Source organism: Ptychodera flava, chromosome 14 (assembly GCF_041260155.1).
Source record: "Ptychodera flava strain L36383 chromosome 14, AS_Pfla_20210202, whole genome shotgun sequence".
Classification (NCBI taxonomy): Eukaryota; Metazoa; Hemichordata; class Enteropneusta; family Ptychoderidae; genus Ptychodera; species Ptychodera flava.
Window position 1 is genome coordinate 1,940,928 of NC_091941.1, and position 17,790 is coordinate 1,958,717.

The window sequence follows — 17,790 nt, forward strand, 5'->3', positions numbered from 1 at the left end:
CAACCTTTACCAACAGACTCATTATGCAGAAGCATGCCCCCAAACACCCACCCAAACTTGGCATTAATCCTGATCCCAGTCCATTTCACGCCGGGCTTTAAGGCAATATGCCAAAGTATATTTTGGATCAACCCAGAGATTACTGTACCTTTATTTGCCATTTGTAAAACATGATCAATAACAATGACATTACTGATGTTTGTATATGTTGTCCACCATCTGTTTGTTGTTATCCATAAAGATTTTAAAGTCAACACAATTTAAAGAATTGAGCTTAAGCTTACCTGCCAAGGCTAGTATGTTGTTCGATGTGTAATGTGTGTATAGGTATTTGTATTAACTGGACAGATGGCCAAAACAGTACAGCCTCATAAAGCTGCTCTACTACTATTATTGTCAGAATGTTCTAATTGCAAAGTTTTCTAATTGCAAAGTTTTCTAAGTGTAGTAAAAGTGAAAATTCAATGGAATTTTTCCTAATATTTGTGTTATTTTCACATGTTCTTCGACAGGAGCATATCATCATTTATGGTGGTATTTTTATGAAGTGAGTGAACTATTGTTTCCTAGTGATTCAAAATAAATTAGAGTGTATTTAGTTTGATTTTGTTGGTTGAAAATCAGCAACATGGAATATCAAAAGGATAATGAAATTTAACCCATTTCACTGAGAAGTAGAGCACTGATGCTGATGACATCTGTTCAGCACTATCTTCCCATCATTTTCACTACATCTTTCTCCAATAAACTTTATTCTCACTAAATAATAATAATAAGTAATGATTGCATTATTATCACTTGCACAAATAAAACTATATTAACTGGAAGTGACAGCCATGTTTTATGGTTCTAAGAATGCGTATTGTATTGTGTACGGTCCATTACCATAAGTTCAATTACAGCACAAGATAGACTTTAATAGGACTGCTTGCTATGATGATTCTCTGATAATTTCCAAACAGAGAAAGCATCTGATTGGTGTTGGAGTGGATATGTCATTCAGATGATAATCAAAGTAATTCACATAAGTAGAAATGGCTGAAAGTAGCAGAAAAAATTGCAAAAGTACCCTGTACTTGGTTTGTTTTATGATGGAAAATTGTATTGCTAATTGATGTCTGCACAGAACCCAAAGCCCTGCAGCTCAATGAAGCAGATTTCTCATATCAGAAAGAGATACGTTTGTATTGTTTACACGTCCTCACCTAATACAAAGCTATATTTTTATACACACCATCTAATCAGTATATTTTTTCTATATGTTCTTGCAGTTCACTCCAAAACTTTGCAAATACCATCTTGTTTCTGATATTTTTACTCATAAGTATTTAATTCATAAAATTAGCATGTGTTGTAATTGAATAGTTTTGACAGACCAACCATTGTTAATTTGTTGCTTTAAAAATGAAGCGTCATCCTGAAAATTAGAGAATGATTTATACATACATATCAGAGAAACAATAAAACATTATGTTGTTTTAATGTCCAAACATGATAAAGCTACTATTTTCTTCATTTCTATGAAAGGCTATCGTAGATACTGAAGCAGATGTTTTCATCACCATTCATCTTTGCTCCAAAGAGGAGATCAAATTTTTAGTTGACAAAAAAAAATGCAGTTTAAAGATTATACTTGTTACATGTACTTTATGCAATAAACTTTTAAAAACATGATGTATGATGAGGTTACTACGAAAATATCGAAAAGGATGTATGAGGACATTAGCATATCGTCCGGCGCAAAGCAGAGGGCAATGCACGGCGCCAATGTCCCAGTGCATCCTTTGGAGTATTTTTGTGATAAACTTATTATTATACATCTTACATTCATGACTGGGGCATCAAATGGGTATAGTATTGACCATTTTCGTGTAATGTCAGCAATTTTTTTCTGATTTATAGCAACTTTGGATGCACTTCTGCTCTCGATTACCTGTGCAATACATGTACAGAGTGTGAGACATTCTGACACATCTCGTCCAATGGGTACCTTGAAACTATTCAACAGTGAGCGTGCCAATGCAGCCGCAAGGGTGGGGTGCCTGGAAGCAACAAATATTACTGAACGGGCCTTCTGTATGGCTTTTTAAGTGCATGCAAAATTCTATTGTACTTGATGGTAGATGTATAATAATGATCAACATTACAATTTTAAAATATAAAATACAAATATACATTAATTGTGTATATAGAAGTGTTTTAGGATCACCTCTGGCACAGATCTTTAGATTGTCATGCTAAATTTACTTAATGTACATATTTTGTATATTGCTTTTTTTCTTGATTAGAGTTGATAAGAAGAGAGATAAGATGGAAAGAAAAGTTTTAGACAGTCAAGAGAGAGCCTTTTGGGATGTACATAGACCTGTGCCAGGATGTGTTAACACAACTGAGATGGACATAAAGAAAGCATGCCGGCTTAATAAACCCCTCAAAACAAAAAAGGTAAGTTTCAATTAAATCAGCATACATATTAGATATTGTGAAAACTGCCTTAAAACTGTGATTTTCTAGAAATGTCAGTCATAATATGAATTTTGGAACTTAATATCATGTTCAGTACTTAAATTTGATCTTTGTCATTGCTCATTTGTTTCCACAAAATATTGTGAAATGATGGTAAAACTGGTTTATTATTTCAATGAAATGATACTTCTTGATCCAAAATGATTGCTTGTCTTCTTCCTAACCTAGTGTGATAGATAATTGTTAAGATCATCAAACCAATGCAACCATTCTGAAAACAACAGGTTTAACTAAAATCAAATTCCTTAGTTACAGTCTAGATGTAGGATGTCGCCATTATATTTGGCTGATGGTGACTTTGCCAGCAACATTGAAAGCATTTGTATGCTGGATGCAACATTTCCTATTAGGTGTCTAAGCTAAAACATTACATGTATCACAATGTGAGTGGCAGCCCTGATGCAATCCCCCTGGGATGTTTTGGAGATTATGGTTTCTTCTTAAAGTGTTGTAGTGCAAAGCTGCAGAAACAGCACTCAGTAATGTCACCCTAGATAGTCTCCTATATTCCCTTTATTGTAACTGCTATAAATGCAACCAACAAATTTGGACATGTAGGATTTCACTGTAGTAGCAATCATACTGGTTATTACATGTAAATTGATCTATTGGAGCTATTCTATCAGATGCAGTGAGAAAATGAATGTGTTTTAAAATGGTACCATACTTGCCACAAGCTGAATTTGGTGCCATTGAGCGTCATAATTGTTAGTAGGGAAATAAAATTGCCAAGTAATGTCAGCTTGTCAAAGCGTGTCTGTATCTTCAGTCAAATAAATCAAATCTTGTGGATAATAAGATGATCTAAGGATCATGCATCTAATTTTTAGCTCCCATAGCCATATGTATATATGGCAATGGAAGCTATTCTTATAGGCTAGGGAAATGTCTGTATGTATGTATGTCTGTATGTCTGTATGTCTGTACGTCTGTATGTCTGTATGTCTGTATGTCTGTATGTCTGTCCGTCAACATCAAAAACTCCGAAACCGCTGTACATTTCATCTTGATATTTGGTGTGTATATGGATGATGGGCTGTAGATGAGATTTTGTTCAAATGAAGTTGTCATTGCCAAAAATATGCAAATTAAGTGAAAAAATGTAAAAACAGTCAAAATTGAAAAAACTCAATAACCACTGAGCAGATTACATGAAAAATTAGCATGTAAGTACTTTGGGCTGACATGAAATGATTGTGCTCATCTTGGGTCAGTATCTTGGACTTGCTATTTTTCATGAATTTTTTTGTAATTTTCTCCCATTTTTGGTCAAAAAATCTCCTGCTCTGAAACCACAAGTCCGATTGATTTGAAACTTGGTATGGAAGTGCATAGGAGTGACCTTTCCCAAATTTGGGCAAATCGTGGTGAAATTTGCATATTTTTAGTTTACACGTCCATAGACTCCCATGTATAAGGCAGATCTCCATAGACTCCCATGTATAAGGCCACGAAAAATAAAAATTTAGTTTCTCATCGTATTCATATTGCGAAAAGGATGCAGTGACACAATTTTTAGTCCCCACGGATGAAGTCCAGTGAGCTTATAGATTGGGTCATGTCCGTCTGTGAGTCCATCCGTGAGTCCATCTGTTCACGCAGATATCTCGGATATTTTGACAAAATGTCATGTGACCTTGATGACCTTTGACCTCAAATAATACATATTTGTCCATAACTCAGTAACCACAAGTGCTACCATACTTCATATATGGTATGATGGGACAGCTTATGACGCCACATATTGTACCTCATTAATTATGCACATATCTAATTTTGAGCGAGCCAATAGAGCTAGAGGTCTGATTTTTGGTATATAGGGATAACTTAGCAAAACAATTTTTTTGACAAAATGTCACGTGACCTCGTTGACCTTTGACCTCAAATATACATATTTGTCCAAAACTCAGCAACCACAAGTGCTACAGCCTTCATGTATGGTATGATGGGACACCTTATGACGCCACATATTGTACCTCATTAATTATGTGCATATCTAATTTTGAGCGAGCCAATAGAGCTAGAGGTCGGATTTTTGGTATATAGGGATAACTTAGCAATACAATTTTTTTGACAAAATGTCACGTGACCTTGGTGACCTTTGACCTCAAATATACATATTTGTCCAAAACTCAGTAACCACAAGTGCTACAGCCTTCATGTATGGTATGATGGGACACCTTATGACGCCACATATTGTACCTCATTAATTATGTGCATATCTAATTTTGAGCGAGCCAATAGAGCTAGAGGTCGGATTTTTGGTATATAGGGATAACTTAGCAAAACAATTTTTTTGACAAAATGTCACGTGACCTTGGTGACCTTTGACCTCAAATATACATATTTGTCCATAACTCAGTAACCACAAGTGCTACAGCCTTCATGTATGGTATGATGGGACACCTTATGACGCCACATATTGTACCTCATTAATTATGCGCATATCTAATTTTGAGCGAGCCAATAGAGCTAGAGGTCTGATTTTTGGTATATAGGGATAACTTAGCAAAACAATTTTTTGACAAAATGTCACGTGACCTCGGTGACCTTTGACCTCAAATATACATATTTGTCATAACTCAGTAACCACAAGTGCTACAGCCTTCATGTATGGTATGACGGGACACCTTATGACGCCACATATTGTACCTCATTAATTATGCGCATAGCTTATTTTGAGCGAGCCAATAGAGCTAGAGGTCTGATTTCTGGTATATAGGGATAACTTAGCAAAACAATTTTTTTGACAAAATGTCACGTGACCTCGATGACCTTTGACCTCAAATATACATATTTGTCCAAAACTCAGTAACCACAAGTGCTACAGCCTTCATGTATGGTATGATGGGACACCTTATGACGCCACATATTGTACCTCATTAATTATGCGCATATCTAATTTTGAGCGAGCCAATAGAGCTAGAGGTCTGATTTTTGGTATATAGGGATAACTTAGCAATACAATTTTTTTGACAAAATGTCACGTGACCTCTGTGACCTTTGACCTCAAATATACATATTTGTCCATAACTCAGTAACCACAAGTGCTACACCCTTCATGTATGGTATGATGGGACACCTTATGACGCCACATATTGTACCTCATTAATTATGCACATGTCTAATTTTGAGCGAGCCAATAGAGCTAGAGGTCTGATTTTTGGTATATAGGGATAACTTAGCAAAACAATTTTTTGACAAAATGTCACGTGACCTCAGGTGACCTTTGACCTCAAATATACATATTTGTCCATAACTCGGTAACCACAAGTGCTACACCCTTCATGTTTGGTATGTTTGGACACTTTATGACGCCACATACTGTACCTCAATAATTATGCGCATATCTCATTCTGAGCGAGCCAATAGAGCTGGATGTCTGATTTTTGGTAAAAAAGGGATAACTATAGGAGAGAAATTTTTTGACCAAATGTCATGTGACCTCGATGACCTTTTACCTAAAATATATGTTTATGTCAATAAATAAGTAACCACAAGTGCTATGTCCTTTGTATTTAGTAGGATGGGAGACCTTATGACAACACACGCTTTACCTCATTAATTATGTACACATCTAATTCTGGGCAAGCGAATAGAGCTAGAGATCTGATTTTTTGGCATATAGGGATTAATTAGCGATATAATTTTTTTTGCAAAATGTCATGTGACCTCGATGACCTTTGACCTTGATTATACATATATATGCATATTTCAGTAACCACAAGTTCTATACCCTCCAATTTTGATAGGATATTAGACCTTAAGATGTCACATCTTTTACCTCATTTATAATGCGCATATGTATTTCTTGGCTGGCCAATACTGTTAGAGGTCTGATCTTTTTTCCCGATTTAGAACCATAACTTAGACATGCCTCATGTGTTTCAAATTGGGAACAACGACATAGACCTATGTGCCCATAGATCTCAACATATACACTCCAGTGATACTTCTTAATGACCACATTTTCCTGCCCCATCAAGACTAATACTCCTATTACAAGTGGGGACTATGTCATTGTAAATGACTTGTTGAGTTAATGGTTGTATCACAGTATTCGATATATCTAATTCTGTATTTTTTCCATTTTATATTCTGAATAATTACATTAAACATATTTCACTGTCTCCAGTACATTTCATTTCAGTATTTTCACTTCATGCACTTTATCCCTTTCACACATGTTCAAATATCTGACCAGAGAACAAAAACATAAATAGTCCAGGATGGGAGCTACAGTGTCATTGACGCTATTTTCTATGTAAGGTTTAGAAAAGGCAACTTACATCCTGTCCAGAAGGTTTAACAGGGACATTGCCAGGCTTCGTGTCCTATAGGTTTAAACAGCAACACTTCCTGTTACATTCAAATGATTCATAGTTCAGGGTCTTTGACACAGGAACATCTACACAATGCTTCACTGCAATATTGAAACAACAAACAAATGTCAAGACCGCTACAGAATATGTTCCTTCTAAGAAAACTACAGAATTGAATTGGATTTACAGATTCTGTGTTCTTGACATTTCTCATATGAATTAAAGAAAAGAAGCTATGTGCAAATGAATAGGAAGAATTTCATGAGTGAATAACTTAATGTACCAAAGCAAACATGCTTGGTATTCTCTGTTGTATACAAAGAAATTGAATCAGTGTCTCATAGGTATATTTTCTTATATGTGATTTTATATGATATATACCCAGTTTTTGTATCAAAATGTTTTCAAAAAGAAACTGTGTCGACAATATTTAGTAATTTAAAATTTTTTTTTTTTCTTTAATTCTAAACGTCTAATTCAGAAACAAGTGTTAAATAGGCAGTTTTATGTAAAACTTTCAGTCATTATTATCAGTAAACAGCCAGCAATCACCTGAACAATGTACCAGCCAGTTGAATAATTGCTTTATGTTTTCCACCAGCAAATGGCATATAATGTACCGGGTGGCAGGATAAGCCCAAGTGTGTCAGAATCTGATCTACGCGCTCCTATGGAAGAACTGCAGCAACACGTAAGTGCCCTCATAATTGACTACATTGCATGGACACACCCATACAATTTTTCTTCTCTCAAAATGCTGACAGAAATCATCATAAACACAGAGAAGTGTGTACAATGTTTGTTGTCAGATTTTACACAAAGGAAATTTTCCGTTAATAATACATGTACAAAGGCTGCAACAGCCAGCTTCAAGTTAAATCCTATTTTTTTGGATAAACCCTATCAGTTTAAATACTTTGCTCCTGTTGAGATATTTCATACAGTTCCAATACATGAGTAAGCACATAAAGTGTAGTAATCATTTTATCAAGGGAATAAGTATGGTGCCAAGTTGTAGAATTTATCTTTAGGGCATTTGAATATTCAAAACAGGAAATCTATATTAGTGGAGTCATGAAGATGGATGTTTATGAAGTCTTCAATGTTTATGTGATTGGATTGCAGTGTATCACAAAAAAATAACTTTGGCAAAAAAAGATACTTGTCACAGTGCTTTCAATTTGATTTCTTTCTTAGATTGAAGGTCTCAAGAAAAGATTAGACAGAAGGAAATACAAACTCTCCAAAATTGCAGAATTGTAAGTAGATTTTTTAGTAACCTAAGAAAGGATGTAACATAACAATTCATATGGAAACACTAGAAAATAGATATACCAAGAGTTATTCCAAACTGTTGTCACAGTGTACTGGTACATGCTTGTGACAGAATGCTTTCCTGTTGTAGGTGGTGAACAGTACAGTATATGTTAGTCTGATAAAATGCTTACATAAAGAAAGATCCTAGATGAGTTTGGATTGGAACAATACTCATCTCTCCAAGAAATATTAAGACTTCAGTGGTACAACATTAATATTCTGCAGAGTTGTCATCCTGTTATGACCTACAAACATGATAGTTTTGGCTTTTAACAAAAGACAACCTGATAATTGCTGAGACCTAATGGTCTTGGATTATCTCATTGCATGCAAATATACTCCTGTCACAATAAATGTCAGTTGCAGTATTGGAATTAACAAAGGGTAATAGTTTTATAATTATGTAAACATATGCACATGTAAAATTCAAGATTCAGAATTACATCTTTAAGACTCACAACAGATCATAGACACTGGCATGCATGGAACAGAAAGAGCATTCTTCCCATTTTTTCATAAGCTGCCTGTTAACAAATCCATTAGAGCTATCAATTTACCATTAGAACTATCAATTTACCATTAGAACTATCAATTATCAAAATACATCAGATACCCGTACCTGCACCAGGTTCTGTCACCAAAACTTTCACATTTAACCACATCTCAAACTCTCTAAAATGACTTTTCTGTTTTTCCTTGTATGTTTTCTCAGATTAATAGCTTCTTGTCAACAATATGCAGAGTATGATGCATTCATCACGGCTCCAGAGCCGTCAAATCCGTGGATATCTGATGACACCACTCTATGGGATCTCTCAAAGACCTTGTAAGCAATATTATCATGTAATCGCATTCCTTTATTCTGATTTCAAATGCCTTCACACACATACTTTAGTGACAGATGACCGACAAATGTTTTGTAACTCTGATGTTTTATTGATGAATATCTTAAAAAGTGATATAAAAGTAATGAAAAATCATGTTCCTATAATTTCCATAATTGCCTCTCATGTTTAATAACCAGAAGCAGTTTCAGAAGTTGCTTTATGTCATGCAAATATTCAAAAATTACAGTGAGCTAGGGTAAAACTTGAGAGAAAAATCTGAACTGAAAGAGTTCCAAATTTCAATTTATGTGAACAGTATACCTGATAGTGAGATCTTATGAACACATCCAGTCTGAAGGGAAGATAAAGACAGTCTCATTGTACAGATTTCTTTTCATCAAGAATTGATTGCCTAATGCAACAGCATATTACCAACTTTTATTGTGCATAGTTTATCCAGAATGATCAATGAAATCAACTTGTACAGAATTTAAGCCATTACAAATGGTATTTGGACAATGTGATAATCTTATAATTTGTCTTGATCTTGCCAGGAGTCTTAGGGATGTACCTATCTGGAGAGTTAAAAGATGGGGTTTCACTTTGGATGAGCTTCTGATGGACCCACTTGGTAGGGAACAGTTTGGAAAATTTCTAGCCAAAGAATTCAGTGATGAAAATCTAAGGTAATGCAAGTATATAATACAGAACATCTGTGGAATACACTTCCATCTAGTATACTATAAGGTAATTCACAAAATACCAAAATTTATGTCTGAGTACATCATGTAGCGAAGGTATTGTTCGAGATGCGTAGCGTCAAGGACAATACAGACACGATGTACTTGGACATAAATCCCAGTAATTTGTGAATAACTTTATTATTATAATACACCTTTTTAGTCAAACTTTACCAGAAAAAAGTTGAAATTTGGGTGTTTTTTTGGATGCCCGTCGTGCACTGCACTTAGTGATTGTGAGCAGACTGGGACCATGTTCAGTGTGTCTGCTAAGCGCACAGAACAAAATTTCAACCCGTGCTGCGCAGTACACATGGTAGAAATTGTAGGTCAGCATCATAATTTCACTCGAATTCACAGGATTTGGACTGACAATGATTTACTTTGTGAAATACGTAATGTTAAGAAGTATATATTTTTGTAAAAAATGTAAAAAAGCTTTTCTTTTTCCTCGTGTTAATGTAAAGGTGTTTTGAGGTCAAAGGTCAAATAGTGTCCAATAACACCTAAAGTTATTGTATTCCGCTTCAAAGTTATTGGACTTCGCTTACTGTATGATGAAACTCCATACTTTACAGATGCAGATGTATAATAATTTCTGTTTATTGCCTGTGAGTTTGGTGAGAGTGTGAAAGTGTTGTGTTCTAACCATGTATTGTAATGCAAACCAGGAGTGTTGAATTAAACTGATATTTGATATTTTGTATTGCTGAATTTTATCATTACAAGATGCATGTCGTAACTGTGGAAGGCAAGTAACATGAAGATTTTTAAAAATCTCTTCAATCTATTCTGATTCAGTCTATAAAAGAAATGTTATACCAACTATTAAAAACGGAAAGCCAGTTGGACCTAAAAATAGTGATATACTGTACATTACCAGTAAATCAGCGCTTTGAAATGAGATATTATGTGAGAGAATATTGAAAATGTTCTAATTATTGCACACTTTCTTTCAATATCAGATTTTGGCTTGCGGTAGGTGAGCTTCAAAGTACGGCTCTCAGTCAAGTTGCAGATAAAGTCAGAGAGATATATGAGTAAGTAAAACACAGACATTGCTTATTGTGAATCTTCAAAATACTACTCTCTATACCAGTTGGAGAAATGAGACTTTGTTTGTTTCCATTGAATTCCAAACCACATGTGGTTTTGGTTCTGTCAATGATACTTACCTTATCCATCAGGATACCAGTTACACATAAGCAGGTTCTTGAATGTTCATTCACCCTACCAGTTCAGTATTTAGAAAAGTGGACACACTTCTTCACATTGAAAAACATTTTGTACTTGTACCGTCTTCCCTCAAAACTCAAAGTGAGTGGCATAATCCTATGGCATGTAATGAAAGGAAAGTGTTAATAAATGAGGTTGCTGTGCTATGGTTGGACTGGAATTCTTTCAATGCAATGAGAGCGTTCATTGGACCATCTGTGGAGGGTTCACAATGAGAGCCTTTGTTGGACCATTTGTGGAGGGTTCACAACAAGAGCATTTATTGGACCATTTGTGGAGGGTTCACAATGAGAGCATTTATTGGACCATTTGTGGAGGGTTCACAATGAGAGCATTTATTGGACCATTTGTGGAGGGTTCACAATGAGAGCATTTATTGGACCATTTGTGGAGGGTTCACAATGAGAGCATTTATTGGACCATTTGTGGAGGGTTGTTCACAATGAGAGCGTTGATTGGACCATTTGTGGAGGGTTCACAATGAGAGCATTCATTGGACCATTTGTGGAGGGTTCACAATGAGAGCGTTGATTGGACCATTTGTGGAGGGTTCACAATGAGAGCGTTGATTGGACCATTTGTGGAGGGTTCACAATGAGAGCGTTCATTGGACCATTTGTGGAGGGTTCACAATGAGAGCGTTCATTGGACCATTTGTGGAGGGTTCACAATGAGAGCTAGCATTTATTGGACCATTTGTGGAGGGTTCACAATGAGAGCGTTCATTGGACCATTTGTGGAGGGTTCACAATGAGAGCGTTGATTGGACCATTTGTGGAGGGTTCACAATGAGAGCGTTGATTGGACCATTTGTGGAGGGTTCACAATGAGAGCGTTCATTGGACCATTTGTGGAGGGTTCACAATGAGAGCGTTCATTGGACCATTTGTGGAGGGTTCACAATGAGAGCGTTCATTGGACCATTTGTGGAGGGTTCACAATGAGAGCGTTCATTGGACCATTTGTGGAGGGTTCACAATGAGAGCGTTGATTGGACCATTTGTGGAGGTTCACAATGAGAGCGTTGATTGGACCGTTTGTGGAGGGTTCACAATGAGAGCGTTCATTGGATCGTTTGTGGAGGGTTCACAATGAAAGCGTTCATTGGACCGTTTGTGGAGGGTTCACAATGAGAGCGTTGATTGGACCATTTGTGGAGGGTTCACAATGAGAGCGTTGATTGGACCATTTGTGGAGGGTTCACAATGAGAGCGTTGATTGGACCATTTGTGGAGGGTTCACAATGAGAGCATTGATTGGACCATTTGTGGAGGGTTCACAATGAGAGCATTTATTGGACCATTTGTGGAGGGTTCACAATGAGAGCATTTATTGGACCATTTGTGGAGGGTTCACAATGAGAGCATTTATTGGACCATTTGTGGAGGGTTCACAATGAGAGCATTTATTGGACCATTTGTGGAGGGTTCACAATGAGAGCATTTATTGGACCATTTGTGGAGGGTTCACAATGAGAGCATTTATTGGACCATTTGTGGAGGGTTCACAATGAGAGCATTTATTGGACCATTTATGAAGGGTTCACAATGAGAGCATATACCGGTATTGGACCAGAGGGTTGAAAATCAGTGCCTTTATTGGACCATTTGTGGAGGGTCCACAACAATAGCATTTATTGAACCATCTGTGGTGGGTTCACAGTGAGAGCATTTATTTGACCACTAGTGGAAGGTTCAAATTCAGTGTACCAGTGCTTCTACTAAAACATCTTTCAAAGAATATGACAGAAAAATTGGTCAATTTTGATCTCAAATCTAATAACTATAAGATCTTGAAATATTTGACATGGATTTGTAATAATTCTCAAAATAATTCTGATAACTATTAGAAAGCAGACATGGAAATATAGTTGACATAATACAGCAACATTCTTGAAAAGTCAAGTGTGATCTGCAACGAGAGACAATCAATGTCTCCCCAAGATACTGTCTTGCATTTCAGATTCTCATTGTTATTTGCAGCGAGTTCCTCTCCCCGGCGGCACACAGTCCAATTAACATCGACTCTAAGGTGCATGAGAGTATTAAAGACAATATGCAAGAGCCGGGAAGGTATACGTTTGATCTGCTATGGAACATATCTTTCAGCTCATGAAAAGTGACAGCTACCCCGCTACCTTCGCTCTGATCAATACAGAGAACTTCTTAATCCGAAAAAGAAGGTAAGACCTTGCCCCTTGTTGTTCTGACCTATCCAACCTTCAGTAGATCTAAGATAGTGTGAATTTACTACCACCAACCACTTATTTGAAACTTTTATTATTATATATTGCACATTTAACTCGGTGATTTCACTATCTTTACTCTTAATTAGATGTTTTATAAATAATGGTGCCATGTTATCTGGGTCCTAGCTCAAAGAAATCAGCTGTTGTCCTATAGGTCATTGGTTATATTTAGTTTCTCTTATTTGAACAAGTCTCTTAAGCTTTTGGCTTCTTGCCTGTCAAAATGTCAATTGAAGGAGTAAACCACCAAAGGAAAAAGATAAACGTTAAATGGGATCCAGGACAGGTTAAAGAATTTAAATCATTAGAAAGAGAGGTGTTTGTTTTAAGTGTCTGCTGATTCATCAGTGTAGGTGTCATTCTAAAGTAGTCGACATCGTCACAAGTAGCTTTACTCATGTCTTCTAGAGATGGCGTCAAGGATAGCGCACCATGGCATGCGTATCTGTTCCATGATCCAAGCTAGTCCAGCCTTAGGGGCCTCAGGCTCCGATGATAATGATGATGATGGTGATGATGATGATGACGATGATGATGGTGATGATGATGATTAAATATTTAAAAAATAAAGAAAATTAAAAATATATTTGAACTCAGTAAATTTGTTGCTTTTATTATTGAATTGAATTTTGCAGCGCATACTGTGTTCTTTTCTGCAATTGTATCAACAACAACAACAACAACAACAATAATAATAATAATAATAATAATAATAATAATAATAACAGCAACAAATTTACTGAATCCAAATATATTTTTATTTTTCTCATTTTTTGAATATTTAATCATCATCATTATCAGCACCATCATCATCGGAGACTGAGGCCCCTATGGTCCAGCCATTTATCTTATGGCATGATCTCTGCAGTCAGTGACTATTGTAAACTTCTGTTCGTGAGTTTTACATATTTGAGTGTGAGTAGGAGGACACTATGCTCTAATGAAATGGCACAATCATAGTGCTGGTTTAATAAATACAGGGATCAAATAGTCTGTCTTATGAGTTTATCATTTCTAGATCCTGAGGACAGCTTTAAAACTTCAAAATTCAGCCAAGATCAACTTGTGAAAAGATGGCACACAAAAAACAATGGCATAATACTTCTGTTTGAAGCAGACAATATCACGCATTTACTGTAGGTTTATGACATTGTGATGGATATGATCAATGTCTGTATTTACAAACATATCTGTGACAAAACATTATGAGGAAAGCCATTTTTGTGCCATTCATCATAATAATAAATTTATAAAAACAATGAAAATGTCATCAATCAAAAGTAATTACAGGGAAAAATCTTGTGATTTCAAAAGTTTTAGTATAAATTATGTTATGCCTTTGTCTTTTTGACCAGATTGAAATGGATAATTGTGTATTCTATGTATTTGTACTGTGACCCATTCGGTGGCTTTCTTTGAAGACTTCACAACAATTAAAATATGCAATTCAAGACTGATTATGTTTATTTCAGCATAAAATTACAAAGCTTTTAGATCAAAATATCATTTCCATGATGTGGCTGCAACCAAATTTTCACACAATCTAGAACTTTCTGTTTTCAAATTTTTGACAAAGTTAAACCAATTAAATATATTCTATTGTTTCTATGGTATTAAAGGTACATTTGAATTAAGAACTTCTACATATGATTTTTTTTTTAAAGTTGTTAAGCACTAAATTGAAAAAAAATACAAAATTTGACAGAGAGAAAGCTGCCTTAGAAGGAAGAGTAATGGTAGCTGGTTACTTACATGACAGTGTTACCTCAAATGTGTTTTGCAGCCTACATGTAGATATCATGGCTGGAAACTGCTTCAGCCTACATGCATGATATCACAGATACTCAAATCAGGCTGGAAACTACTTCAGGACAACAAGATTCAGAGTGATAAACCAATATCATTCAGAGCAAAAGACTCTCACTTCAACAATTTTTTTTATTCTGCTTTTTAAAACTTACTTGAAAAGACTCTTGATTGGAGAAATCTTTGAAAGAGTAAACTTTGTTGACTGCTAAAAGCTGATTTGCTTAGAATTGTTGCATACTTTAAGTCAATCACAGAACAAGTCAAATCAGAATAGAGAAGTCCATTTTCATACAACACTGGTATCAGAACTTGTTTTTGTCCACTGACAGAAAGCAATGGTTGACATGCAAGACAGGTGTCAGTCATGGCACACATTTCTGACTTCAATTGTGAAAGACGTAATGTTTACATTACACACTGTTATGTTCATCAAAATACTTGGCTATGAACTTTGTATTTCTGTATCTCATGATAGCCCGCTGTACATGTTCTGAGTAACATGTTACTGTGACCGACACTTGTCTGTCAAACAATGCAGTAAAAGAGTTTGAATACTCCATAAAAACATGTGATAATCATGTTTTTGTATTGTGTCAAACATAAAAGGGTGACCAAATATAAATGATTTTTGATATAAAGATATATAATAGCCTATGTGAAGAAAGATGAATTGTGCCTTCTTTCAAGTGTATTGATGGTAGTGACTGTGTATCCATGGTAATGACCTTGGTATCCATGGTAGTGACCTGAGTGGATTTGGTTTTTCCTTTTGCTCTTAGCCAATAAGATGCTTGCCAGTAGAAGCTTTGCTTAAAAGGCAATATGGCTGCTTTAGATGATATGAGTTTGTTGTATGGTGTTTGTATGATGGTCTATAAATTGTGTTCATAAAAGTAACGATGATAACAAGAAGCACTGGTATTGCAATTTCCTGTACAAATTTTATTTTTTGATTCTTTTAAGTTTTAATTTTGTTTCTTTTGCTGATTTATTCAGTAGTGTTATTTAGACTTTGGTTGTTGCAATATTTTTGCTGTGATCATATGTTACCTTTTAAACACCATTGGTGATTGAAATGTGTGAGAAAGTTTTCTTATCTGTAATATTTAAAAAAAGAATATGGAATTTCTGTATGGTAAAATTATTAATAACATCATGTGACATCCACAACCTAACATTTAAAGTTGCTCCTTTAAACTCTGAACCCAGAGCTCGTGAATTTACTTTAAGATGCCTGACAACCATTTAACTAACCTAAACTTTCATGATATTTAGTTTTCAAACCTTAGTTTTGTCACCATCTAAGGCAGCTTTCCTTGCAATATAAGATTTAGTGACATTGTTTACTTTTCTATCCTTGCCTTTTTTTTGTAGATTCTGTTGAGAAAGGTACAATTCTGTTTCTCCACTACGCACTAGAAAGATATGTACTAGATGCTTTATTTTTTCTTTTACTCTCTTCCATCCTTTTTGTCACCTTTCACCTTTGCACTTTAACCTTCAGTTCTGCCACGAACAGAAAAAAGTTTTGTTTTGCCAAGCAGTTGTCATAAGTCTAACCGATGATTTATCTTTTTTTTCACAATTTAACAACTTAAAAGACATAAGTATAGGTTGCATGAGTTCGACACTTCTAATTGTATCAATCCTCAAAATGTTTGCATGGTCAAGTTGCATGATATTCTTGTAGTATTAGGAAAAAAAAAGACTTTTTTTATTAGTACTGTAGAACTCAATTACATGTATAACATCATATGCGGTTGTGTCATGTTTAACTCTTTTTGTGAGTTGGAGTCCAGATGTGTTCTTTTTTCATCTCGTTGCATCGTCATTGCGTCATTTTGTATGTCGGCTCTGTTTGTTATAGGTGGTGTTTTTTTTTGTGTGTAATTGTGGTATCACACTAATTACTGCCACACCGGTCTATTTTTTATTCTTTCTTTCCACATGTGCTGTGCCGTGCCGTTTGTTCTTCAGACCAAATCTCTCATTCCCAAACTACCAAGCCTGGCGAACAAGATGGAAACATTTGGCCAGAGTTGAGCCTGGTATCTGTTCCTCTTCCTTTCCAGTAATTTCACTGCAAATTCCTGTTAAAATCATTCCTTAAAAAAAACTTTGTGTCTAGGCAAATTAAAGTTTTGTAAAGCCACTGTCACTGTTTTGCACCAGGTCACGTCAGCTGTTTCTCACAAACATAAACCTGGCCATGTTGTCTTTGTCTTTGTCTTTGTCAGTGCAGAGTTTCGTCTTTGTCTTCCAAATATCACATTTCAGAACATATCTGTAATTAAAGATATTCAATAACAAAAATAATTTAAAGAATAAGTCACACTGTGATCATGATAACATGTTTTTTCATGTCAGTGTGAACAGAACTGCATGTTTTTGGCATTGTCTTTCATGTTGTGAGTTTAATAATGATATTCCCTATTGTCCATGTCATTGTCATCAATTTTTGCATCGTATTATTTCATAGTAGAGACAATGCAATCACTGTATCCGGTGTTCAATCACTGTATCCAGCAATGGTTAGCATTCCCTTTCGCATTCCTCCCCTTCCCTGTTTTCCTCTCCACATTTCTTTCTCCCATTCTCATACAATTCTACTTCCAATCTCTCTTTCTATTTCTTCCTCATGCGCTAGTTTTGCATCCAATGGAGTTGCGGATTTTGATGAGTTAAAATCCATACTTTTGGTTGTCGTCTGCTCATATTTCTTTCTTGTCTTCATAGCGGAGAGCTAAGCTAGTCAACCTGGCTAT

The 17,790-nt window shown here is 35.5% G+C and overlaps 1 protein-coding gene across 1 annotated transcript in view; it reads left to right on the forward strand.

Annotated features, from left to right (window-relative positions):
• Nucleotides 1-17,790, forward strand: part of LOC139150554 (regulator of G-protein signaling 7-like) — a 32,963-nt gene that overhangs the window by 13,232 nt on the left and 1,941 nt on the right. Inside the window, 10 exon segments of the mRNA XM_070722991.1 lie at nt 2,289-2,445; nt 7,450-7,539; nt 8,046-8,107; nt 8,878-8,991; nt 9,547-9,678; nt 10,698-10,772; nt 12,951-13,051; nt 13,054-13,095; nt 13,098-13,150; nt 17,003-17,073. Of these exon segments, the coding sequence (XP_070579092.1) occupies nt 2,289-2,445; nt 7,450-7,539; nt 8,046-8,107; nt 8,878-8,991; nt 9,547-9,678; nt 10,698-10,772; nt 12,951-13,051; nt 13,054-13,095; nt 13,098-13,150; nt 17,003-17,068 (892 nt within the window). The 3' untranslated portion in view covers nt 17,069-17,073.